Source organism: Phocoena phocoena, chromosome 19 (assembly GCF_963924675.1).
Source record: "Phocoena phocoena chromosome 19, mPhoPho1.1, whole genome shotgun sequence".
NCBI classification, from domain to species: domain Eukaryota; kingdom Metazoa; phylum Chordata; class Mammalia; order Artiodactyla; family Phocoenidae; genus Phocoena; species Phocoena phocoena.
Genome location: NC_089237.1, coordinates 30,050,212 through 30,076,078, shown reverse-complemented (window position 1 = coordinate 30,076,078; position 25,867 = coordinate 30,050,212). Strand labels below are relative to the sequence as shown.

Here is a 25,867-nt window from a genome sequence, read left to right as displayed (position 1 = left end):
ATAAAGACTTTAAAAATGGTCCAAATCAAAAAAAACTTTAAAAAAATAATGGTAGAATGGTCGTGGTTTTCTCTTTTAAGCTCATCTGTATTCTCTAAGTTTTCTATGAGTATGTTTTACTTTTATAGTCAGGGGAAATTAGCATTTTTGTTTGAATCTGCTGTAGCCATCAAAGAAGAGATGAAGTCTCCCTTAAACTGGTTTACTATTACGAACTTGTATTTTGATATTAAACACAGGGTACCTTTTGGCAGGCTCCTCCTCTGAGTGGCACGGGATGATGTGTCAGGTGCCTTGGCAATGCTGGAGGAACCAGCCCCAGGAAATGCAGGCAATCTCTTCTACAAGTAAGACATAAACATGGTAACCGACACGTGTATTAAGCTAAAAAGGCCTGTTAAGCTCAGTCATTTCCAAGATTAATCTTGTGTATCACTGATGGAAGAAGCTACTTGTTTTGTTGACTGAGTCAAACATTCAAACGTTATCTCCTCTCGGAAGCCTTCCCACCCCCTTTGCCTCCACAGCGCTCAGTTTTTACCTCTGTGTTACATCCTGCCAGTCTTTCTCAACAGGTAGTGAGCTCCTTCAGGGCGTGGACTTTCCTAGTCACTATGCCTAGAAAAGGGCCTGGCATAGTGCCTGGCACTTAGAACCTGCCCCATTAACAGTTTGTTGAACAAGAGCATAAAATTCTTTATTTCCCTACTTCAGAGTGAGACCTTTTGTGAGTCAAATGCCCAGAGAAGATGACAGTCGATTTTTCACTGAGGGCCAAACAAGTAATCGATCTGCCTACAGAAAGGTCAGTCAACAGGTTTTTAATGAGCAGAACCAAGTAAGGAACTTTCAGTTTTCTTGAAGAGACTACACATATGAAGTATGAGGGAGAGAGAGAAAGGAAACCAACAAACAAACAGCACGGGGAGGGGGAGGAAGCAAGGAGAAGGTACCATTAAGTGTTTTTACTGCAGATTATTGGTTCAGGAGTTCAGAAAAGGTAGACATCAATCGAAACTCTCAGAGAACTAACCAGAGGAGGCGTCAGGAAGGAAGCAGAACTCGAGCCTCCTCTTCGTACGTAAGGTATGGTTAGGTAGAAAGAACAATGCAGATGAACAATGCATCATAAGCTATCGCAGCGGACGGCTCTTTCGAGAAACTGACAAACACTACCTCTGGGGGAAAAAAAAGGCACAAAAACCCAGGATCCATTCTACAGTACAGACTCAGAGAGGAGCCCCAGGGAAGCCTGGAGAGGATCCAGCTTATTTCTTGCTTTCTTTGTAAAACAGACATGGAGAAATCTTGGCCTTTTGGGTCACTGACGCCTTTGGACTCACTCCAAGAGTGTGCGGCACAGGGTCAGTATACTTACGAGATTAGTCAGTCTTGAAGGAAGAGTTTCAGAGGAAGTAAGAAGGGAATCTAGGCTCTTTGCTTTCTCTCGGACAGTTGTAAATTTATCAGACGAAGTTTGAATAGATTCTTGACTGTTCCAGAATGAGGTAGACCCTGTTTTAACCTGAAATGTGATACTTTCAAGACAGTCCTTATACTGACTAGAAGCTGAAGAAATTGACCCTGTTGTAGAAAAGAGGGCAGTTAGTGTCTGAATCCTTTACATTATTTAAAAACAACAAAAAGAAGCCCCCACAAAACTCTATAACTGGAAGGGGGATTTTCCAAATTGTCAATAACTGAAATAATCACTGATCACTGATGATAATCTCTAAACTTGGGAGAGACTAAAGGGAGATTATTTGAACCACAAATATACTGGAAAAAAGGACACTAGAGAGAGGATATTTGATGCTGGCTGTATGCAGTTGCAGGACCCAGAGCTATGTATGTTTAAGCACAAGGTACTGTTTTAAGTTACAAACTCTAGAGAATCCAATGTATTTGCACTAAATTCAACAGTGCTTCAAGTACAAAGTAGACTCTGCATTTGCATGTCTCTATTGCTAGAGTTTAAAAATCTCCTTATAGCTGGTTAATCACCACCACCACAGCTACCTGGCCTCCCATGGGATTATCCCCTTCAGCTCTGACCCTAAAGAAACCCCTCTGTACTGTGAGAAAACACTGTGGGTCTGCTCCTGCAGCCTGGCTTCCCATAGCCAGCGAGGCAGGGGCTGTTAGTCCCTTTCCCAGAACATCCCCCTGCTAGTTATTACCTGGGCTGAGCGGAGTGCTGACACTAGTAGGTGCGTGGTTTATTTTGGGTGTTTTGCATGAGACTTCCTTAAAATAACCGTCTTGTTCACAGGAGATACTAGACAGGTCTTGAATGTCTGTCAGTGATCTAAAGAATTAAAAGCACAGAGTAATTGGGAGATGTTTACAAAAATCAAACACTATATTCCTAAGAGGTACTTTTTAAAGATGCTCTTCACAAAAATCTTTATTTGGCAAGTGGCCAAAATCAGAGAATATCTTAGAATATCCATAAGATATCTATAAGATATGTAAGATATCTTAAAGAGAATATTAGAGAATATCTTAAAAAGAGATACTAACTTTAAACATATCTCAGCAGCTAAAAATAAATTCCATAGGTGAAAGTCTATTTATGTGGCAAACAGATTTAATCTACCTCAAGTATGAACTTCTATTCTTCTTATCACTGTTTCCTTGATTAAGATGCTGTTAATTTAGATCACTCATCACAAGAGTTTTTTGGTGAAAGAAGAAACAGGCTCACATTAAATGTATACATAAAAATGGGAAGAACACAGACTCCTACAAACAAGGAAATACTCTTCCCCTAAAACCAAGACTTTGCACAGAATCCTTAGGCAACTTTTGGTGGCCATACATGTCTTTCTCTTTCATTTCCTTTGGTGACTCCTTTAATGTCTCCTCTTGTTCGTCTTCAATACTGTAAGAGAGAAAGTGAGAAAACTATGTAAATCCCCTGTCAGCAGAGTGCAATATCGTGGTACAAGGCACCAGTTACTGGCCCAGTGTGAGAGGCAGCTGGAAGGGCACTAAGCTCAAAGTGGAAAGTGAGGGTTCTGATCCTAGCTCTGCTACTGACCAGCCACATGTTCTCAGGGATGTCTGGGCCTCTGTTTCCTCTTCAGAGGCTGAATAAATACTCTCTAAGGGTCAGCCCATCTGAAATCAGCCAACGATGCTACTGGCTGAGCAAGCTCCTGAGGAAATCAACAGAGCATGGGAACTTTGCTGTGGATGGATGATGGGGCAAAGGGCACAGCCATGGGGCCTTACCAACTGTGAAACAGCTTCTTGGCATGGAGTATCAGGGGAGGCCAAGAGAGGCTTGTGCCAAAAAATGGCCAGAAAAGAATTCTGAAGACAAACTTGACCTGCTTCTACTTTAACCAATATTTAAGATTCATTTTCAATATTCAAACACAAACTATAAGCCAGATCCCATGCTAAATCCTTCCAAATGTTTCCACATTTTTAATCTTTGCACAATCCTGTGAGACCAATGGTATAAAGGAAAGAGCATGGATTTTGGATTGAGTTGTGACTATTAATTCTGTTCACTAAATATTTGTTTCTCCTGCTGAGCACGATGTAGGACAGTACTTTCTGGCCCTCCTAGTTTACATAAATGGCCATATGACTTGTTTTAACCAGTGAAATGCAAGTGAAAGTGATGTGATTCACTTTGGGGCAGAAACTTTAAAAGCCTAGTGCACAATTCACCATGTTCCCTTTTTTCCTGCCTCAGTAAGAAAGGAAGCACAAAGATGGAGTCTCCCTCACTGTGGATTTCTGATGGAAGGTAGAGTAGCACAGAACACTCCTGGTGATGGACGTGGAGCACGAGCACAAAATAAGTTTTTGTTGCTTTAAGCCACTAAAATCTGGGGGTTGTGTGTTACATAACATAATCTAGCCTATCCTAATGATATAGCTACTTACTAACTGTACAACCTAAGGAAAAAACCCTCTGCTCTCTGTATTGGCAAAATGAGAGGGTTGTTATATGAATTAAATTTGACAAAACAGAGTACCTGGCATATTGTCACTACTTAGGAAATACTAGCTATCATTATTATAGATAAGGAAATTGAGGTCCAGAAAAGAGAAAGTAAATTGAATGCTATTGTACCAGGCACTTCATCTCTGTTATTCGTTTTTGAATTAACCTTTGTATTTTGAAATAACTGTATGTATATTCACATGCAGTTCTTTTTCTTTTTTTTTTTAATTTATGGCTGTGTTGGGTCTTTGTTGCTGCGCGCTGGCTTTCTCTAGTCGCAGCGAGCGGGGGCTACTCTTCCTTGCGGTACATGGGCTTCTCATGGCGGTGGCTTCTCTTGTTGAGGAGCATGGGCTCTAGAGCGCAGGCTCAGTAGTTGTGGCACGTGGGCCTAGTTGCTCCGTGGCATGTGGGATCTTCCCAGACCAGGGCTCGAACCCGTGTCCCCTGCATTGGCAGGCGGATTCTTAACCACTGCACCACCAGGGAAGTCCGCATGCAGTTTTAAGAAATACACTTTACCCAGCTTCCCTCAATGGTGACATCTTGCAAATCTATTGAGCAATATCATAACCAAGATATCAACATTGATACAGTCAAGATACAGAACATTTCCACCACAAGGACCCCTCACGTTGCCCTTTTATAGCCATGTCCATTTCCCCCCACTCCCATCTCTTTCTTAACCCCTAGAAACCACTCATTTATTCTTTATTTCTACAATTTTATCATTTCAAGAATGTTATAAATGTAGGATCACATAGTAAATAACTTTGCAGGGGTTGCTTTTTCCACTCAGCATAATTCTCTGGAGACTTATCCCGGTTGCTGCACGTACCAATAGTTCATGCTTTTTAATTGCTGAGGAGCATTCCATGGTATGGATGTAACACAGTCTATTAAACCATTCACTTGTTAGATAACATCTGGGTTTCCAGATTTTGGCTATTATGAATAAAGTTTCCATAAACATTCATGTATGTGTTGGGTTTTTAAAATATTTCTTTATTTGTTTTTTGGCTGCATAGGGTCTTAGTTGCAGCATGCAGGCTCTTCATTGCAGTGTGCGGGCTTCTCTCTAGTTGTGGCATGCGGTTTTTCTCTCTCCAGTCGTGGTGCGCAGGCTCCAGAGCGTATGGGCTCTAGTTTGCAGCACGCGGGCTCTCTCATTGAGGTGCACAAGCTCAGTCATTGTGGCACGTGGGCTTAGTTGCCCCGCCACATGTGGGATCTTAGTTCCCTGACCAGGTATGGAACCCATGTTCCCTGCGTTGGAAGGCGGATTCTTTACCACCGGACCACCAGGGAAGTCCCATGTATGTGTTTTCATGTAAACATAATTCTTCATTTCTCTGGGTAAATGCCCAGAAGTCATATAATTACTTTTAATCTCTATGTCAACATTCCCAGTAAGAATTCTTTTCTTTTTTGAATTTAGGATCTTCCATTTATTCAATAGAATTGAAAATATATTATTTAAGAGAGGTGAAAAAATAAAACTCAATGTTGTCTACAGAAACTTTCCTTAACCAGATGGAATTTCTCTTTCTCATTTGTAAAAGTAAAAAAAAACAAAGTAGCTTTTTCTTTCAAAAGTAGTATGCACCCATGGTGGAACATTCCAACAGCAAAGAAGGTTATAAGATAAAAAGAAAAACCTCTGAACTCTCTCTCTAGAGTTAACCACTGTATAGACTTCCAGAAATGTCGACACACTACAAGGATTATAGGTATCTCCCTTCCCTCTCATTTTTACACAGATGGTATTAAATTACATACACTGTTGTGCATTTTTTTCAATTAACAATATGTCCAGTGATGATTCTTATTGCTATTTTACAAATGGGGAGCTAGAAGAGAGGGGTTGAGAAATTTGACCAAGTTAGAAAAGCAGAGTCAGGATCTGAATACAGATAACAACTCTTTTTCACGACGCCTCACAATTCTGCTGAACAAGTCCTCACAAAGCTAAGCTGCCCAAAGCTTACTGTTATAACATGGTGGCTATTATATTTGAAGAAGAGCAACATGTAAATATGGGGCATTACCATCAATTAACATTACTTCTTTGAGTCTGAAACTGTGAATAAAATAATAGCATAGGGGGCTTCCCTGGTGGCGCGGTGGTTGAGAGTCCGCCTGCCGATGCAGGGGACGCGGGTTCGTGCCCCGGTCCGGAATGATCCCACGTGCCGCGGAGCGGCTGGGCCCGTGAGCCATGGCCGCTGAGCCTGCGCGTTCGGAGCCTGTGCTCCGCAACGGGAGAGGCCGCAGTAGCGAGAGGCCCGCGTATCGCAAAAAAAGTAAAAATTAAAAAAAAATAATAGCATATACCTTTGTATAGGTTGGAATTGAGACCTGGTCAAAATTTCAGCATTCTTTCCAAGGTTTTTTCTCATTTGGAACTTTTCTTCACCTGAAAGAATAAAGTACATGCATTTTTTAGTGAATTTTTGCCAACCCAGATGATTACTTTCATTCTCGAGAATTTTCCTTGGTCTGATCCAGAATAAGAAATAATCTACATAAACAGAGCGCTTCCTAGTTGGGTTTGGAGTGAGCACTGTAGAAGAGGTTTTTGCTCTGAAAGTTTATTTCCCTTGCTCAGAGGGGAGAACTATATTCTGACTCTCAGAATACAATCAAGCCATTTACTGGCCTTTCAGTTATAACTGCACAGTTATTTCTGGAGACAAATGTTGTTTTGTCTTTTCAGGAAGGCAAACTGACCTGGTTCCTGTCTACAGACACCAGGGGGCGTTGAAACCAAGAACTGTTTGTTCACTAAAGATTCCAAATAGAAAAGACTAGGAGGGCTTCCCTGGTGGTGCAGTGGTTAAGAATCCGCCTGCCAATGCAGGGGACACGGGTTCGAGCCCTGGTCCGGGAAGAACCCACATGCCACAGAGCAACTAAGCCCATACACCACAACTACTGAGCCCCCGTGCCACAACTATGGAAGCCCACGCGCCTAGAGCCCGTGCTCCGCAACAAGAGAAGCCACTGCAATGAGAAGCCCGTGCACCACAAGGAAGAGTAGCCCCTGCTCGCCACAACTAGAGAAAAGCCTGCATGCAGCAACAAAGACCCAATGCAGCCAAAAATAAATAAAATTAAATAACTAAATGAAAATTTTAAGAAAATGAAAAGAAAAGACCAATGTTCTGGGCATTCCCAGAACATTAACTGTGTCTCTTGGCCACCAAACACCACTTAAGGAATGGGGATGGGGTCTCGAGTACTAAGGAGCTAATTCAACTGTCTTCTGTTCTCGTTGGCCTCAAGCATCTGAAGTCACTCCTCCCCAGCTCTCAGTAAGGCCTCTGGACACACGGGGCCAGCATCCATTTTCCTTTCCACCATTACATAGCTCTGGTTTATAGAGAAGAGGACAGACAGACCAGCCTGCCCTGCTGGCAAGTGCTCAAGATCCGCCTGCCATTCTTTAGGTCCAGGAGGTAGTGTGGTAGGCAATGGGAGGCCCACTATAAAAGTGCCACCTTCAGCAGAAGCCAAGCTACTCTGAAACCCCACCAGTGGAGAAGCCTAGGGGTTCTTCTTCTTTCCACCCCTTTTCAAATGCCTAGAAAGCGTAAACACCTGGAAAGCATAAATGAATTCCTAATAAGCATAATTTAGACCTGGAGGGGAACTTAGAGCTTTTAGAGTATAACTTTCTCCTTTACTTTACATGAAGGGAAAGTGGGGCCCTCAGGTGGAGTGACATGCCCAAGGTAATGCACAAAAAAAATCAGTGGCAGAACTGGGCTTGGAACCCAGCATGTATGCAACTTTTATCCCTGTTGTATTGCCTGGTATGGAGAGGATATATTGATATATCAGAGCCCTAGTGAAAAAGGGTGAGGAGAAGGGCTAAAAGGAGGAAACAGAGTAGAAATCAGAGGCTTCTACATGTACTTTAGATGTTTGTATCCAACTAGCCCTGGTTTTCTGACCTGCCTGCCCCATAACTTCTCTATCCTACTCAACTCTCTTCCAAACACTAGTGAAGAGGCCGTGTACAGGTCAGGATCACACAGAAAGTGATCATGGGCAGAGGCTCCACAGAAAGAGCTGGGTGGCCAGAGACCCAGGTTTGGGAACTTTAAATACATATTGTCCTGAGAATTTAACTGTTCATCTAAAAGCTTACAGCTTCTTAAAATGCTTGTGCCTGTGACGGGGGCCTGCATCAGGTTAGAGATGGCAGCTGGAGTATGCAGCAGGAGGAAGGGAGTATGGTCGGAACCTAAACCCACCCAGCCCGGGTTCAGACTGTTGAGACACGACCCTGGACCGAGCTACATGGCTTGGTAGGTGGATAACCCTGGTTTTAAAAATGGATGGTTGCATACCTTGAAAGAGCGAAAGTGCACAATTTTTTAAATGCCTGTATCAGAACCTGTGGTTCACTTATATCTTGTCTTGTGTCACACCCCAGCTGCTGATCCAAGGTTAATTTACCATGTAACGGGAAGCAGTTGCTAAGTTATATAGAACCCAAGGCCTCCCAAGGGAAGGATGTTACATTCACTGTACTGTTGGCTATTATTAATCCTTTGCTAAGATGCCAAGCAACCAAAGGAAAATGATGGTGGAACTCTGCCTTTTGGGGAAGAGAAGGACATGGAAACCTAGTTCTGGTTGTCACTGTGTCAATAACTAGCTGTGTGGCCTAGGTCAATCCCTCAGGTCAGCTCAGCAAAGATAACTGAACACCTGCTATGTGCCACAAAAGAGCCTGAAATCTAGGGAAAGAGACTACAGGGGGAAAATAGAAGAAGAAGCAACTGCTATAACGTATGCTATAAGAATGCAAGGGGAGGTATAAATAACATGATGTATGGATGTCATGAGACTAGTGAGGGGCAGGGGAAATCACTGAGCCTAAGTTTTCTCATCTGTAAAATGAAAGGCCTGGAAGGTTATTTCTAAGGACCTTTCCAGCTCTAAACATGTGTGATCTGACAGAAAGTAAAGATGAAGGACTCTCAAAGGAATCTGCCCTGAGGGCTTATTACCAGAGGCTTGAGGTCGGGCACAAGCATGTTGTATTCCTTCAAAGTCTTCTTCAATGGGACTTGAGGTCTGCAAAAGAATGAAAGAGCAAAGAAAGGAGGGTCACTGGAGGCAGACGTATCATCAGAAGGTGGAGAGAGAATTTCTTGATGTTCTTAAACCTTGAAAATCTTCATAAGGTTCCTACATCTTCTACAGAAAAAGAACAAACCTTCATCACAGACATTAAGAACTTATCTGTAGTATGTGTTCTTCCTCAACAACAAGCCCTCCCCCACCTCCCATTTTGAGGTGGAATCGGGTGACTTTTCCCTTCATCATCCCCTCCTCACCACAACCTTCCAACAAAGATGTTTTGATTCCTGGGAGCTTTATCAGAAAAGCCAAAGAAGGTAGGAAAAACGGCCCAGACTGCAAAGCTACTCTATGGGGTGAGAAGTCAGAACACTGGTTCCTTTGAGGGGAGGCAGGGAGTGGGAGGAAACACAAGGAGGTCTTTTGGGGGATCAAGAATGGTCTATTTCTTGATTTGGGTGCTGGCTACATGAGTGTGTTCGGCATGTAAAATTTCATGAGCTGTACACTAAAGATGTGTGTAGTCTTCTCCGTTATACTTTTAATATACATATACATGTTACATGTATATACATATGTATGTATATATACTTTATACATTTCTATTAAAGATTTTCTTAATGTCCCAGTCCACCGTAAAACCAAGAATGTTTAAAGGATTAATAATGGAAAATTGCTCTAACTGAGTTTTCAGAAGTGCCAACAAGTGGAAACTACGCTTTTTGATGCATCCCTGAATTCTTCTTGTCAGTCAAATGTTGTGACTGACATGTACAATCCTCTCTTTCCTCTACCGTACCTTCCATATTGGTAAAAGAACCTCAAAAAGTGGCAGGTTAGGGGACAGGTGAGGTAAAAATAACATAAGTAAATAAGAGAATCCAATAAGTTTCATTTTATAAATGAAAATACTCTGTACAAACAGGTTCTCGCAAAAGCTAGGCAGATCCTAGAGAAAGCCCTGTGTCCTGGACAGCCTAACATTCACTGCTGACACTGTGACTCTATTCCTGGCTCTCTCACCACTAAATCTGGCCAGGCCAGGGCTAATTCCCTACATCTGCGTTCGCCGGCTCTTCACACAGAGGAATAACAGCAGGCTGCCTTCTCTTCCCTTCAGGAAGGATGTGTGAATTGGATAACATGAAGGAAAGTGTTTTGAAAAAAGAAGTACAAAGTGCTGTACAAATGCAGGAGCCACAATTTTGGGAGAAATTGCTTATGACCTTCATTATCAAAAATCTTATTTTTCACATGTTTTTTCAAAACACACAAAAACACTGATAAATTGACATTATATACTTTTATGTATAAGCTATTTTTCTTAAAAAAAATAATTTTAAAGGAATAAGGCAACAGAAAAGCTGAAGATGTACTTTATCTTGAACTGTAAATTTTTACCTCTAGGGGCTTCCCTGGTGGTGCAGTGGTTGAGAATACGCCTGCCAATGCAAGGGACACAAGTTTGAGCCCTGGTCCGGGAAGATCCCACATGCCGTGGAGCAGCTAAGCCCGTGCACCACAACTACTGAGCCTCCGCTCAAGAGCCCGCGAGACATAACTACTGAGCCTGTGTGCCACAACTACTGAAGCCCGCGCGCCTAGAGCCCGTGCTCCACAACAAGAGAAGCCACCGCAATGAGAAGCCCGCGCACCACAATGAAGAGTAGCCCCTGCTCACCTCAACTAGAGAAAGCCCACACGCAGCAACGAAGACCCAATGCAGCCAAAAATAAAAAACGAACAAATAAATAAATTTATTAAAAAAATTTTTTTTACCTCTAGAGCCAAGTTTTCTTGAGCAGTTGAGGAGTAAAAATATTCATGGTCTGGAGTTAAAACTTCATCTGTTATGCCTTCAGAAGACTCTGGTGAACAAGTTGGTTGCACGGACTGATCCTATTAATAAGGTAGGAAATCACTTTTAAGTTGGTGTTTACTGTAAACAAATCCCTTTATAGCTGGATGCAGTGTTAATGATGGGGTATCAAAAATTACTCTGTGGTCGGGGTGACACTCTCTGAGACCTTCCTGCCTACTTGCACCTCTGGCCCTCCTTCCCCACTGTGAGCTGTGAACCCCCTGGAGCAAATGTGACAAATGACAGTCCTGAATCTCAACATCCTTACCTGCACAGTGGAAGTGGGGGGAGGCTGGGTGACCTTTCTGCTCTAAAATTCACAGGAAGAAAAAAGTCCCTAGACAACTCAAGCTGGGGACTGAATTTAAACACCCTGATCCTTAAGAGCCTAGATACAGTCCATGTGTTGGCATTGTCCTCCAGGCTGAGGCTGCTCAGAACTGGGACTCCCTCAGGTATTCCCGTTTAAAGGCAAGTGAAGAAGCATGATTTTGGGGCTTCCCTGGTGGCGCCGTGGTTAAGAATCCGCCTGCCCATGCAGGGGACACAGGTTCAAGCCCTGGTCCAGGAAGATCCCACATGCCGCGGAGCAACTAAGCCCGTGTGCCACAACTACTGAGCCTGCACTCTAGAGCCCGTGAGCCACAACTACTGAGCCTGCATGCCTGGAGCCCGTGCTCCGCAACAAGAGAAGCCACCGCAATAAGAAGCCTGCGCACCGCAACGAAGAGTAGCCCCCACTCTCCGCAACTAGAAAAAGCCCGCGTGCAGCAACGAAGACCCAACACAGCCAAAAATAAATAAATAAAATAAATAAATTTATAAATTAAGAAAGAAGCATGATTTTAAAAATAGCAATGCAATCTCAACAATAAAAATAAAATAAAGTAAGTTATTTCTTCAGCATCTCCACTCTACCCCTTCCTTTTTTGCTCTTTTTCTACATTCAGGCCCTGATCACCACATGGCCAGACAACTGGCTACTTTCCTCACCTTCAGTCATCCTTTTGCAGAGGTTTTATGGTTTATTTCCTTGGACATTGCTTTCGCCATACTTCCTCCTCTGTGCACTTAGCAGCTGCTTTCCTCAACCTCTCCTGTCAAACTGAAATTTCTCAGACAAGCTTGGCCTCCCATACCTGCCCCACTTCCCTGACAGAGATGCTTCTCCAGCCAAGCCAGTATGCTGAATGTGGCACATCCTTCCAGCCCTCACATGAGAGAAAGAATAAATCGTCCTGTGAGCGGTTTGTGTGCTATGATTACTACAATAGTATGTTCTTCAAAAGACCTCAAATGTTATCACACCTGGCTTTTTACATTGTTTCATTCTCAGCTGCTGTTTATATTCTTTAAATGATCCTGGGCCCACGTCAATGGTGATTACAAAAATTCTGGTTCCTTGCTCTGGCTGGACTATGGCCCAACTGCATGCCTGAAGAATGCATTAAATCCCTGAAGCAAGGCTGTAACCCCAATGCAAATGCTAGGATATGACTGTATCCCAGAGATCTTGCTGAGGCAGAGGTTTCAGGCATGAACACATTCCTTCCACTGAGTTGAAAGCTGAATTTGGGTCTTAGGTGACATTCCAGGTGAAGGTACTCCCATCGCAACCCTGGCCTTGCTTTTCCTACTTCAATCTGACCTGAGTCACAAGCTTTGGTAACTGACCGTGCTTTAAGAGTTAGTCTTGGGACTTCCCTAGTGGCGCAGTGGTTAAGAATCTGCCTGCCAATGCAGGGGACATGGGTTCGATTCCTGGTCCAGTAAGATCCCACATGCCGTGGAGCAACTAAGCCCGTGCGCCACAACTACTGAGCCTGTGCTCTAGAGCCCGCGAGCCACAACTACTGAAGCCCTCGTGCCTAGGGCCCATGCTCCGCAACAAGAGAAGTCACCGCACTGAGAAGCCCGCACACCGAAACGAAGAGTAGCCCCCACTCTCGCCACAACTAGAGAAAGCCTGCGCGCAGCAACGAAGACCCAGCACAGCCAAAAATTAATTAATTAAGAAAAAAAAGAGTCGGTCTTGTCTAGCCAACTTGACAGAAAGCTCAAGGGTCAGAGCTGAATATAACACTTGTCTGTGTTTTCCCCAAGCTCCGATATACACAATGCTTTGAGTTGAACTAACTCAAAAAGTATCAGGCAGGGCTTCCCTGGTGGCACAGTGGTTGAGAGTCCGCCTGCCGACGCAGGGGACACGGGTTCGTGCCCCGGTCCAGGAAGATCCCACATGCCGCGGAGTGGCTGGGCCCGTGAGCCATGGCCGCTGAGCCTGCGCGTCCAGAGCCTGTGCTCCGCAACAGGAGAGGCCACAACAGTGAGAGGCTCGCGTACCGCAAAAAAAAAAAAAAAAAGTATCAGGCAGGGAGGAAAGACTTCTTCTTTCATGTCAGAAACATGAGGGCACATGCTCCAACAAAAAAGAACTACGATAGATATTATTTCAATGTCATAATACATAACAACTCAGTTCTAGTAGGTCTTTGGGTTCAAGTTGGCTCTCCAGGCAGTATGACTTACGCTGTAAGACTTCTCAACAACCACAGGTGCATCCAAATTTTCTTGAAAGACTTCACCATGCTCTGGCTGCTCATTTTTTCTGGGGGGCAGGTGCCTGGTACCTAATAATTATAACACATTGTCATTTGATGATATTCAAATGGCATGGAAGGGGCAAAGGGTGGCATGAGAGAAGAGATGTAGGCATATTCTGCCAAGGGTGGCCATGTTTCATATGTCAAATCGAAGTGGAGACTGTGAGGCTAGTCTGGCCCCAGCACGTGGCCCTGGATCAGCCACCCTTTTGCCTACCCATTCAAGAGCGATGCTTGACAAGGAACAGCTTTTAAATACCAAAAAAATCCAAACCAATAGATTTTCTACCTAAGATAAATAATAATTTTAAATGTACCTTCCTTTGATTTGCAAACAACTGTGAAACGATATCCCATGCCCTGATTGCAAGCAAATTACCAGGTAGAAATACACACTCTTCAGTTTTCACCTACAAATCTCTAAAAGTGATGACAGTAAATGTCGTTTGTCTCTAAGTTCCTCAGGCGTAGACTCTCTGAGAGCCACTGGAATTTTTCTGTCTTAAAATGCAACGCAAAGAAGGGGGCAGTAGGGAGTGGCCTTCCACCAGTGCCCTCAGGTAAAATGTTCGATTCTTTGTGAGGTTAGACCCAGATCCAGGGTCAGTGCATGGAGATTATTTTACTTCCTTTGGACAAAGGAATCTGCTCCGGTAATAGAAAAACTCATGAATCTCTGGACTTCTTTACCTGTCTGAAGGACAGTGGGATTAGAAGGGTATGCTGCTTTCCCCTGGAATTCAGGATTCCCAGACAGGTAGGAAAGAAGACCAAAGGAAATATTCTAGGAGGTTTACTTATTTTTGAGAGCCGACAACTTGATAGAGCTCACCTACCCTGACTCGTCCAACTGAACTTACCGGTGAAACTTCGAGGCCCTGGTTGTCTGCCATGTTGGTCACTGTTGCGGTCACTGCTGTCTGTTTTGTCACACTTGCCATTTCCTCCTGGCTCATCATTTTTCTTGGGATGCTCTACAGCATGCTGCCAATCCACGTGCTCAGGGACCCTAATGGGGGGCTGCAGCAAGGGACCAGGCCTGTTTTCAGCCTCATTTTCTAAAGTCACACTACTCTGAGGATGCCAAAGAGGTACTGCCAGCTGCCCAGTAGCTGCTTTCTCTGCCATTTCTTTCACCTCCGCTGGATGTAAGAGAAAGCAGCGTTTAAAAGATCACTGTGAATGCTGGAAACAGAAGCTTTAGATTCTTAAAGAGTTATGTCATATTTTATAGCTCATATTGTCACAATGATTGCGTTTTTGGAATTGCATCATCCTTAGCTTGGCCTGAAGCAGAGGAGAGGAGAGAATTGATGATAGAGTAAGGGAAAGGCAGAATTTCAGTTAGTTACAGTGCTTTTTGCTGAATTAGAGTAAAAAGTAACAGGAAACTTGTAGACGGACCTTCTTGCTGTGAAGATTTTATAAGAAAATGACATCTGAAGCCCCTAGTCTGTAGAGACTAATGGAAGGAATTCCACTGAGTCTGTCTAGCCTTTCTAGACCACGCTGAGCTCATATTTGGGGAGTACGCATGTATGTGTTCATGTGTGTTTTCACTCCCATTTTCTCTACTTTTGCAATGTCACTTAGCATTAGTATCAAAAAACGTAGATGCTGTATCCTGTTAAGCTTACAAGATTAGACTGATACAAAAGGACAATGCCCACAAAATATGTGAAAGTGACACTGCAAGCTCTCTACCTTAATAATGTTATATATTAAACATCTATATTGTGTATTTTTACTGCATGTGTTCTATAGCATACATACATATATATATATATGTATACACATGTAAAATAGAAGAATTTCCTATATAGTATAGAAATGAATAAAGCACTTCTCTTCTGCAGTGTGTAATCAGAAAGGTCTTGCTTTTAAAATGGAACGATCTAAAAAGAAAAGAATATGGGAGAACAATGCAATACAGGCTGTGTACTTACAGATGACAACAAGGTTAGAAAGATACTTTAAATTTCATTTTGTTCAACAGAATCCATGACTTTATACTCACTTTTCCATTTTAAGTGTATCTCTCCAGCATCTTCATTATTTCTTGACTTTGTGTTATAGGTTTCAGAAGACACAGATTCCATACTGATCCTGAATTGCATAGATTTGGAGGAAGGGAGTGAGTGGACACAAACACATCAGTTTGCTCAAGTTCCTGGCACAACCCCAAGCCCATCAGCCCACCCAGAGGACTGTCCCCTATTACTCTGAGCCGTTCCTGAGATTGCACCGACGCCAACCCACCACCAGGGAGCACTAGACTTCCCAACGTTCAGCCCACAAGGCTCTACCTGGAAGAGCCTCGGCCAGGGGTGGATGACCTGAGTGGTCCCTGTGGGTGGCCTGGCACAGTGAGGAGTGCACCACTGAGCTGTGTCATTCTGGTTCCGGCACTGGACTCTCTAGGCCTTCCCTGGCTAAGAAATAAAAGGAGTGGGTTAGAAGATCTCGAGGTAGAAGACCCACAACTGAAACACAGCTGCACCAGACAGAATCCTGGTTACTTGGGCTGTAGCAGAGCCCTGCCACAATGCCACAGAACATAGGTGAAGGTTCAGTAGCTGTTCCTGCCTTTTGGTCAGAATCCTCTGGTAATATGCACACCTGCATATCAGTGATAGCACAATAGCTAACATTTGTAAAGATGGTCTTGAGGCACCAGGGGCTCTGAAGAACATTCAGAGATCTTCAGCCTAGTTTCACTGAGTTCGAGACCATGTCCTGCCACTGGCTAGCTGTCTGACTTTGGCAAACTTCAATCTCTCTGGGGCAAGGTTTCCTCGTCTGCAAAACAAGGGAGTTTCTTTTTCCTCTAAATATTCCATGATAATATATATGTTATCACCTATTAAACTAACTCTTTGAAAATGTGTGATCTATGGCACATATGTGAATTCCCTTTTATCCAGAATACCCCACTCTCCCACTGGATCAGAGTGTAGAGACTGTTGAATTGGAAAGGTCATATCTAATCAGTTTCTTTGAAGAGCAATTTGGCAATAGCTATCAAGAATCTTTAAAATGTTCAAACCCTCTGAGCTAGTAACTCTGCTTCTGGGAATCTATCAAGGACATAACCCAAAATGCAAAAAAAAAAATTTACTGACAAGTCACTGTAGCCCTATTCATAACAGGAAAACAAAAAAAAAAAGAATAAAACAACCTAAAATTCAACAATTTCAAAGTAAGTTTACAGGATGTTTTTAATAACAAGGGATAACCATGTTCTAATATAAAGCAAAAACTGAGGATACAAAATTGCCTACATGTATATAATTACAATTTTTTTAAGCATACAGAAAGAGTAGGTGGATCGGTAGCAAAGTGTTAAACTTTTCTTTAGTCAGTTTTTTGTTCTCCTGGGGGAAGAGGGTGGAGCTGGGCAGGCGAAACCACAACTACAGCTTTTGCTTTGTCATCCAGTGGCTATACTATCACCCTATATGCCTCTGTCAATGATGTGACTGCTAAACTCTCTGATGCCAGTTAGGTGGTTCTTCAGTTAATTTCCTTTGTAAAGGTAAAATACTAATCTAAAATGTCTGGGCATTTTCCTTGATTCTCCCTTAATGTACATATTTAACCAAAATGAATGGAACAGCAAATTTGTCATTAGTTTTAGTCACCACTGGGGGTAGGAACAAAATTTTCTTTCCAGGAGGACTGACTTCAAGCTGTGGATTAATGTTGCCATTTAACCACAGAAAAGGAAAACTAAATTGATTAATACTCTATCTTGAAAAACACTTATTGCTCCATTAATAATTCCTCCTACGCAGGGACTTCCCTGGTGGTCCGGTGGGTAAGACTCCATGCTTCGAATGCAGGGGGCCTGGGTTCGATCCCTGATCAGGAACTAGATCCTGCATGCATGCCACAGCTAAGAGTCCACATGCCACAACCAAGACTTCTCATGCCGCAACTAAGTGTCTGCATTATGCAACTAAGAGTCCGCATGCCACAACTAAGACCCGATGCAGCCAAAATAAATAAATAATTTAAATAATAATAATAATTCCTCTTATGCAAAATAAAATTTGTTTTACCTAAGTTCTTAAAAACCCAGCATACGCATACACTCTCCTTCTGGTGATTTGTGCTGAAACCACTTCATTTTGTTGATCTGGCTAAAAATCAGAGGCCGCAAGGTAACAGTGATACTGTTCAACCCCCTCCTTCTGTCCCCCAGAGTCAGGGACACTTATTTTGAACAACACTGGTTTTCACATAGTTTGGTTTCTGTAGCACTGGCGCGTGGAATACTTGGCAATTCTTTTTATAAGAAAAACAATCTGGGGACTTCCCTGGTGGTCCAGTGGTTAAGAATCTGTGCTTCCAATGCAGGGGGTGCAAGTTCAGTACCTGGTTGGGGAACTAAGATCCCACATGCTGCACGGTGCAACCAAAAAAAAACCCCACAATCTGGGCAGTTTCAGAAAGGCAGGATGCTTTACTTTTGACAACTGATGAGTTCTGTGTGGCTAACCTGCCAGCCACTTGATGTCCCCTGCAAGTCTCCATTATACCACTATTCTCACTTATGCAACGGAGAGAACTTGCCAAGATCCGTTTCTGTGTTACTATGCCTCATCTCTCACAGTCTCTTTGTCACTAGACATATGAAGATCATTAAGTGGCCTCAGGGTCACATGGGAGTCTAACGACATGGTGACACAAAGAACAATACAATGATAACCCACCTGCTGGTATTTTGGTTCCTGTTTCTTTCCAAACAGTCCTTGGCTCCGTGAGTGGGCTGAAACTGTTCACCTCTGCTCTGTTTTCCAGGACCACAAAGAGATGGCAGCTTAAAAATCAGTAGACATGTTTCAGTGCTTTGATGAAGGAATTCCTCTTCCCTTCACTCTCACATTCTATATATATATATGTATTTTTTTTTTTTTTGGCTGCGTTGGGTCTTCGTTGCTGTGTGCGGGCTTTCTCTAGTTGCCGTGAGTGGGGGCTAATCTTCGTTGCAGTGCACGGGCTTCTCATTGTGGTGGCTTTTCTTGTTGTGGAGCACGGGCTCTAGGCGCGCGGGCTTCAGTAGTTGTGGCGCACGGGCTTAGTCGCTCCGCGGCATGTGGGATCTTCCCGGACCAGGGCTCGAACGTGTGTCCCCTGCATTGGCAGGCGGATTCTTAACCACTGCGCCACCAAGGAAGTCCCTTCACATTCTATTTTTAAAGCCATTCTCGCTAAGTGTGTAGAACTAACCAGACCTCTCAAGACCATTTCATTTTGCATGTTTCACATCTAGTAACGCATCTCTTAGCTGGAGGCCTCTACATAGAAATGTTGGCCCCCAGAACTCCAGGCTGAACAGGGCACAAGTGGAGAAGAAGCAGACAAAATAGACATCAAAAATCCCCAAACTTGGACTTCCCTGGTGGCTCAGTGGTTAAGAATCCGCCTGCCAATGCAGGGGACACAGGTTCGAGCCCTGGTCCGGGAGGATCCCACATGCCGCGGAGCAGCTAAGCCCGTGTGCCACAACTGCCAAGCCTGCACTCTGGAGCCCAAGTGCCACAACCACTGAGCCCGAGCGCCACAACTACTGAAGCCCGCACACCTGGAGCCTGTGCTCCGCAACAAGACACCACAATCAGAAGCCTGCTCGCCGCAACTAGAGAAAGCCCGCGCGCAGCAACGAAGACCCAACGCAGCCAAAAATAAAAATAAATAAATACATACATAAATAAATAAATTTATTTTTAAAAAATCCCCAAACTTTCGCCTATATTAATTAAGGCAGCAGGTTTTGTGGCAGGAGCCCCAGGCCCTGGGTTCTAGTCTGACCTTTGCTCAGACTAACCTAAGAGAGCCTTATGTTTCAGTTTCCTCATCCATAAAACAGGGACAATAATATCTACCTAAATCCACCAGGGGGATGCTATGAAAATAAAACACAACAACAAAAAAAGGCCACAATACTTCAGAAATAGTAGAAGCAAAATAAATGAAAGTCTATGCCCTTTATCCAATGGAAAGACTTTGGGATCTGCTTACTCCAATTTTAACAAACTTAGTTAATTATATTTCCTAACCTATTAAGGCAACAAATGTGAGATTTGGGGATGGCAGCAAGATGCCTAAAGGTGAGAAGATACATAAAAATGATCACAATCTCTCTGGAATATGACCTCCAGAGGCTCTTATGTGGCGGCAGCATTGTATCATGGAACATCACAATAACAGATGCTCAGAAAAATGTCATGGTCACCAAGGAAAGGCCAGTATATATGTAGAATATATCCAAAATAGGTATTTAGAATAATGGGAAGTTTGTAATGTTTTCATTCAGTATGATTAAAAATTTGAGAATGGAGAAATTAAAAGAATGAACTTCAATTGTCTGAAAAAACCATTGAGGTGAAAATGCCTTACTCCTGATTATGCTAGAAAACCAGGGTACACTTTTTAAAGAACAATTGAAATATGGTGTAATTGTTTTCCACATAGTCTCATGTACTAGTAGGTGGCTTCCAACAATGACTGTCATCAATTCCTTCCCTCCCTGCCATTTGGGAGCTGGAATCTACTTCCCTCCCCTTGAATCTGTGCTGGCTTCATGACTTTGACCAACAGAAAAGCAGCAGAAGTGACACTGTCCTAGTTTTTAAGAGGCCTGGCCGCTTCGGCTTTCACTTGGGAAGCCAGCTGCCATGCTGCAGAGAAGCTTGGCTGAATGAAAAGCCAAGCGCGGAGAGAGGCCCTCTGGGGGAGCCTAATGCACCAGACAGGTAAGTGAAGCCTTCTTGGACCTTCTTGCCCAGCCCAGCCTCCAGCTGAATGCAGTCGAGGGGGTGATCCCAGCCGGTGCCACATGGAATGGAAGAATCACTCAGTTAAACCCTGTCTTATTCCTGACCCACAGAATTATGAGAAATAATAAAACATTGTTATTTTAAGTCACTAAGTTTGGGCTTTTGTTGTTGTTGTCAGACAGCAATAGGTAACCAAAACACAGTATACAATAAAAGTTACTTCTAATGGTTTTCTAGCAAGCTCTAACTTCCAATAGAAACAGAAAAATTAAGAATCTAAGTAAATTCTTTGTGCCTCCTCTTTACATAAAAACAAATGCCAAGGCTTTTCCAAATGTTCTAAGTGAGGACTGAAGCCTCACTGAAATTCAGCAGGGAACAGTGAAACAGCACCGGACTGGGAGGCAGAAACCTGCCCCGACCAGCTGTGGGCCTCGGCAGTAGCGCAGCAAGGCATGGGGGTTAGTGGGAGTCGTCTGCCCTGTGCAGGCCTAAGCGGGTGCACTGCAGGTGGAGGATTTTAAAACAATAATAAAACTCACCAAAAGCCTGCTTTTTATTACCATGAGCCAGAAACTCTAAATAATTTTAGTAATGAGATCTTCCTTCCAATGGTGCTGACCTCTCCTACTCCACCCCGCTCTCAGCCACACCAGTGGACCTTGGAAAGTTTAAGTCTCTGAGCTTGAGCTTCACACTCTGTAAAAGGATGGGCTCGATCCACCTCTAAAATTCTGATTCAAGAGGCCGCCAGCTCTGCATGTGTGAACTTGTTCAAATTCATTCGTTTAGTCCTTCCCTCAATGACTGTTTGTCAAGTACCTTCTACGTGCTAGGCCCCCTTCTTGGTGTGGGGACACAGCATGAGTAAGACCTGTCCTTAAGAAGCTCATGGAGGAACCACTCTTCAACCCATGGTTTCTCACATCCTCTGAGGCATCTTCTTTGACTATCGAGTCCCTCTGTCCCCCACTGGTGTCTGAAATACTCATAGTAGAGCTTGTGGTTCATTCATCATAATATCCCAGGGTCTAATAAATAGCCTCTTGCTCTATAAATGTTTGTTGAATGAGTGAATGAATGAATGAATAAGCAATTTAAGATGGGGATTAATACCTGCCCAAGATACCATATTTGGTGAGCTGAACTATATAAAAGTGTCAATACTTGATTATTTTAACCTATAGAACGACAATTTCACATGGTTCAAACTTCTCTGAATTTACAGAGAAGGACATGGGCTGTGTGCTGGGTTTGGAACAGGAGGTGAAGAGTTATCTATCTTGGGCTTCCCTGGTGGCGCAGTGGTTGGGAGTCCGCCTGCCGATGCAGGGGACACGGGTTCGTGCCCCGGTCTGGGAGGATCCTGCATGCCGCGGAGCGGCTGGGCCCGTGAGCCGTGGCCGCTGAGCCTGCGCTTCCGGAGCCTGTGCTCCGCGGTGGGAGAGGCTACAATAGTGAGAGGCCCGCGAACCACAAAAAAAAAAAAAAAAAAGTTATCTATCTTGGAATTCCAACCTAGAGGCCTTACTTCCCAAAGCCAAGAGGACCCCACTGTGAGTTGGCTGTGCTGACGTCAGTCCTTGCTCGCAGGTTAGGGGCAATGCTGAACCCGGCTCCAGATCCTGCTTATGCTGCCCTGCCCCCACTTCTCAGCCTTACCTGTTGGCCCTTCTCCGACTGATCCCTAGTGCTTTCTTCAGGGACTTGGGGGAAAGGGGTGAAAGGTGTCCAGCCACAGCTGCTTCTTTTCTTGGACCTTTTGCCAAAATGTCCTCCTTGAAAGTCTCTCATTGTCCTTGGAAACTTTGCTAAGGTCGGGCAGTTGCCCTCAGTGTCCAGCTGCAGGTTCCCTAGCAGCTGCATGGCAGGAAGAATATAGCTTGAAGCTGGGGGGCCCAGGGCTGAAGGCCAGTCATAGCCGTTTGCAAACTCTCTTGAGGAAGCCCACAGAGACCTGCCCTCCTGCTCCTTCTGTGTCATCTCAAGCTTATCTATTTTCCATTGAATACTCCTCAGCAAATTGGCATTCTGGTGCATTAAGGTCTGTGAGATCTTTAGATTCAGCACACACTTACTGATGTACTGCTCGGTCAGGGACCTGTTGCTCACGTTGCCCTTGGCTCCTCTGGCTGGCTCAGGCAGGCTGGGTGAACTCAGTGAACCACTATGCCAGCCCCAGTCCTCAAAGGAGAGCTCCGTGTCAGCTTCTGAAGAGCTGCTGTCCTCATGGGAAAAACAGCACGCCTCTCTCTCCATCTTTTCCAACTCTTCTTCCATGGACTTCAGTTCATCTACCTGGTTTTGTCTGGCCCCCTCAAGAGATGAACCAGTTCCTGGGGGCTCTTCCTCTTTGTCATCTCCCATGTCCAGGCAGCCTGAGTAGATTTCGTTGATTTCGAAGCTGCAGAGGCTCGCCTGACCTGGGCTGGGGCTCCTGGCCTCTTCCCCCACAAAGCAAGCAGGAGAAGCAGCGTCTTGGTTCTGTGTCTCCTGGGCCTCCAGACTTGGGTCTGGGACCAGAGGCTCTGGTGTTGCTTTCTCGGTGAGAGTGGGGTGACGCCTTGGTGAATGAAGCTGACCACCTGCTGAAAAGAGTAGCAACATGCAGCTGATTAAAGCGATTGCAGCAGCTCAGCAGCCTTGGCTTGTTGCTCCAGCAGCATGAGAACACAGAAAAAAGCTTTTTATCTTCCCACTCCCTTTCCAGTTAGGAAGACTACCAGATACACACACAGAGGGTGAGAGTGTATTTCTAACTATTTTGACGTGGGTTGAGATAGAAAATTTGGGGGACTTCTCTGGTGGCGAAGTGGTTAAGACTGGGTGCTCCCAATGCAGGGGGCCCGGGTTCGATCCCTGGTCAGGGAACTAGATCCCACATGCATGCTGCAACTAAGGAGTCCACCTGCCACAACTAAGGAGCCCACCTGCTGCATCTAAGACCCAGTGCAACCAAATAAATATATATATATGTATATGTAAGAGAAAAAAAAAAGAAAATTTGGGAAGGATCAAACCCGGGAGGAAATGTTCTAAGCTTAAGTTATAGTATGTTCAAAACATGCGTAACTTCAGGACAAGCAAATTACAGGCCCCTGAATCTTAGGACTAAATTCACACTTTACACTAAAGGTGTTTGAATATTCATGTCAGTTCAAGTTGTGCTCTTTGTGAGCATCTGATAAAAGAAGCTGAGACACTGCCCAAGAATCCACTGCACTGAGAGAGATAATACCTCAAAAATTAACTCCAGGACTGACTACCCACCACCCCTGGTTGATGGTGTACAGCTCGCAGAGAATGGGTCGAAGAAGCCAAAGTAATAAGAGCTTGGAGGGCCATTCTGGAGGCTTCCAGGCCTGTCCAAAGAGTCAGAGAATAGTCACTTGGCTAGAATCCAAAGGCCTATGTTCCAGCTGCGTAATAAACCTGGAATTGTGAGCAAGCCACAACCTCTCTGAACCTTAGTTTTCGCATCTGGAATATGAGGGCATCAAGCCAGATGATTGCAAGGTCCTTTCCAGCTCAGAGCTCTAAGGTTTCCAAGTGTACTAAAAAGCAGTAAGGCTTTAGAAAAAAGGTTGGAAGGAAACACCAAAATGTTAACAAATTATTTCTGATGAATTAAAATGTTAAGTAATCTTCTTTGTATTGTTTAGAATTTTCTATAATGAGCAGATAATAGTTTTAAATTTTAAAATCACCGTTTTTATTTGTGAAACAATTAAATACATTCCTAAATCATACTAGAAAGAAACAGATTGTTACTGCACAGTTCTGGATCCAGTCAAGGTGTATGTGGAGCCCAAAAAGTTTAACTTAATAATTTTAAGGATCTTGATTTTTCCCTAAGGCATCCATCCTTCCCAGTATAAGTTATGAGTATAGTTTGGAGGAGTTGATTAGTTACAGCTCTCAGAACACATTCATGTCAAAACCTGTGGGTTAAGGCCATACCTGCTTCCTTCAGCTCTTTTATTTGCAATGGATGTTCTGAAGTCACTCCTAAACAGACATTGACATCAGGATGGAGTCCATATCTCTGCACCCTGGGACTCTTGGTTGGCTGAGTTCTCTGGGCTCCAATAAAATCCTGTAACAAAGGAAGTACTGGCAAGGACATATCTGCAATCATCTGAATGTCACCGGTATTTTAGAAACATATCTAGGTGTCAAACAAACCCCCCGTTACCCCAGTTGGGTAGACTGACTGTAGTCCTGATAAACAAATTAACTGTTAATTACCAATATTTAAAAAGTAATAACAGGGACTTCCCTGGTGGCACAGTGATTAAGAATCTGCCTGCCAATGCAGGGGACACAGGTTCAATCCCTGGTCCAGGAAGATCCCACATGCCACGGAGCAACTAAGTGCGTGTGCCACAACTACTGAGCCTGCGCTCTAGAACCTGTGAGTCACAACTACTGAGCCCGTGTGCCACAACTACTGAAGCCCGTGCCCCTAGAGCCCGTGTTCCCCAACAAGACACCCCAATGAGAAGCCTGCTCACCGCAACGAAGAGTGGCCCCCACTCGCCACAACTAGAGAAAGCCCATGTGCAGCAACAAAGACCCAATGCAGCCAAAAATACAAAAAAAATAATAAAATAAATTTTTAAGAAAAGTAATAACAGTAGCTGTCATTCATTGAATCGCACTGTGTGCCTACAGGGTGTCCCTTTTATGTACCGACACTCCGCAGCCTCCCTCCACAATTCCCTGCTGCCCTCACCAAGTTAGGCAGTTAGAATTTTCTTGGGAACACAGAAAGGGTGTAATGAAATGAAGATTTCCAAAATATCCTACAACTTGGTCTCTAGCTTCTTCTTGGTCTCTAACTCCCTATCCCCTGAGATAGGTAAGCAGAAATAAACTCCCAACAACTTCACAGCTTACCTTTAAGTCATTTTTCAGAATATACTGGATATCTTGAAGGTTCATAGTTCGGTCTTTCTGCTTGACCTGGATGCCTGACTTAACAATGTCATAGTAAGGTTTCGGAAGCCTGACATCAGCTTCTAAATAATTTCCCAACACTATGGTTTCTTTAATAACTGAGCCATCTAAGTCATCCCAGGGTATGCTGTCTGTTAAGGAAAAAGCCATAGGAAGGAGAGACATTAAGAAATCACATGAAATTGTCTAACCTTTGTCAAGTCACTCAACCTCTTTAAAATTAATTTCTTTCTGTAGAAAAACTACCGGAAGCCCAATAACAAAGGAGAAACCACTTGACCCAAATAACAGGGAAATCCCTGCCACAGAGACAGGAAAAAATAGCGTCAGACTCATGTAGGTATGGACTCTCTGCTGGCAGACCTAGGGACCACAAGGGAATGTTTCCTGGTGTGAAGTAGGCCTGCCCAATACATTCATGTCATGGAAGGTGTGGTTTTTGCCTCTGAGACTGTAAACACTGCTAAATGGGGGCTGATTCTCACCCCCTTAGTGAATGTGGCATGTATGCCTTCACCTTAGAGTTCTATATGTTTGGAAGGGTTTCTATGTCTTTTAAGTGACACTGCTTATACATACGCTGGATTCTGGGTGTGTTTGATTT

At 43.9% G+C, this 25,867-nt stretch overlaps 1 protein-coding gene across 3 annotated transcripts in view; it reads right to left on the bottom strand.

The window, feature by feature from the left end:
* TEX14 (testis expressed 14, intercellular bridge forming factor) overlaps window positions 1–25,867 on the bottom strand; it is a 79,930-nt gene that overhangs the window by 12,800 nt on the left and 41,263 nt on the right. For 2 of the 3 annotated variants that reach the window (XM_065897062.1, XM_065897063.1), the window contains exons 11-25: window positions 25,204–25,394; window positions 24,265–24,400; window positions 22,102–22,889; window positions 18,238–18,347; window positions 15,829–15,954; window positions 15,540–15,628; window positions 14,383–14,664; window positions 13,449–13,549; window positions 10,838–10,957; window positions 8,986–9,052; window positions 6,299–6,380; window positions 2,822–2,884; window positions 2,181–2,308; window positions 1,379–1,584; window positions 245–341 (exon numbers count right to left, since the gene is read on the bottom strand). In XM_065897062.1, the coding sequence (XP_065753134.1) occupies window positions 245–341; window positions 1,379–1,584; window positions 2,181–2,308; window positions 2,822–2,884; window positions 6,299–6,380; window positions 8,986–9,052; window positions 10,838–10,957; window positions 13,449–13,549; window positions 14,383–14,664; window positions 15,540–15,628; window positions 15,829–15,954; window positions 18,238–18,347; window positions 22,102–22,889; window positions 24,265–24,400; window positions 25,204–25,394 (2,586 nt within the window). The remainder of the gene's footprint in view (window positions 1–244; window positions 342–1,378; window positions 1,585–2,180; window positions 2,309–2,821; window positions 2,885–6,298; window positions 6,381–8,985; window positions 9,053–10,837; window positions 10,958–13,448; window positions 13,550–14,382; window positions 14,665–15,539; window positions 15,629–15,828; window positions 15,955–18,237; window positions 18,348–22,101; window positions 22,890–24,264; window positions 24,401–25,203; window positions 25,395–25,867) is intronic. The other variant, XM_065897064.1, reaches the window with a different exon arrangement.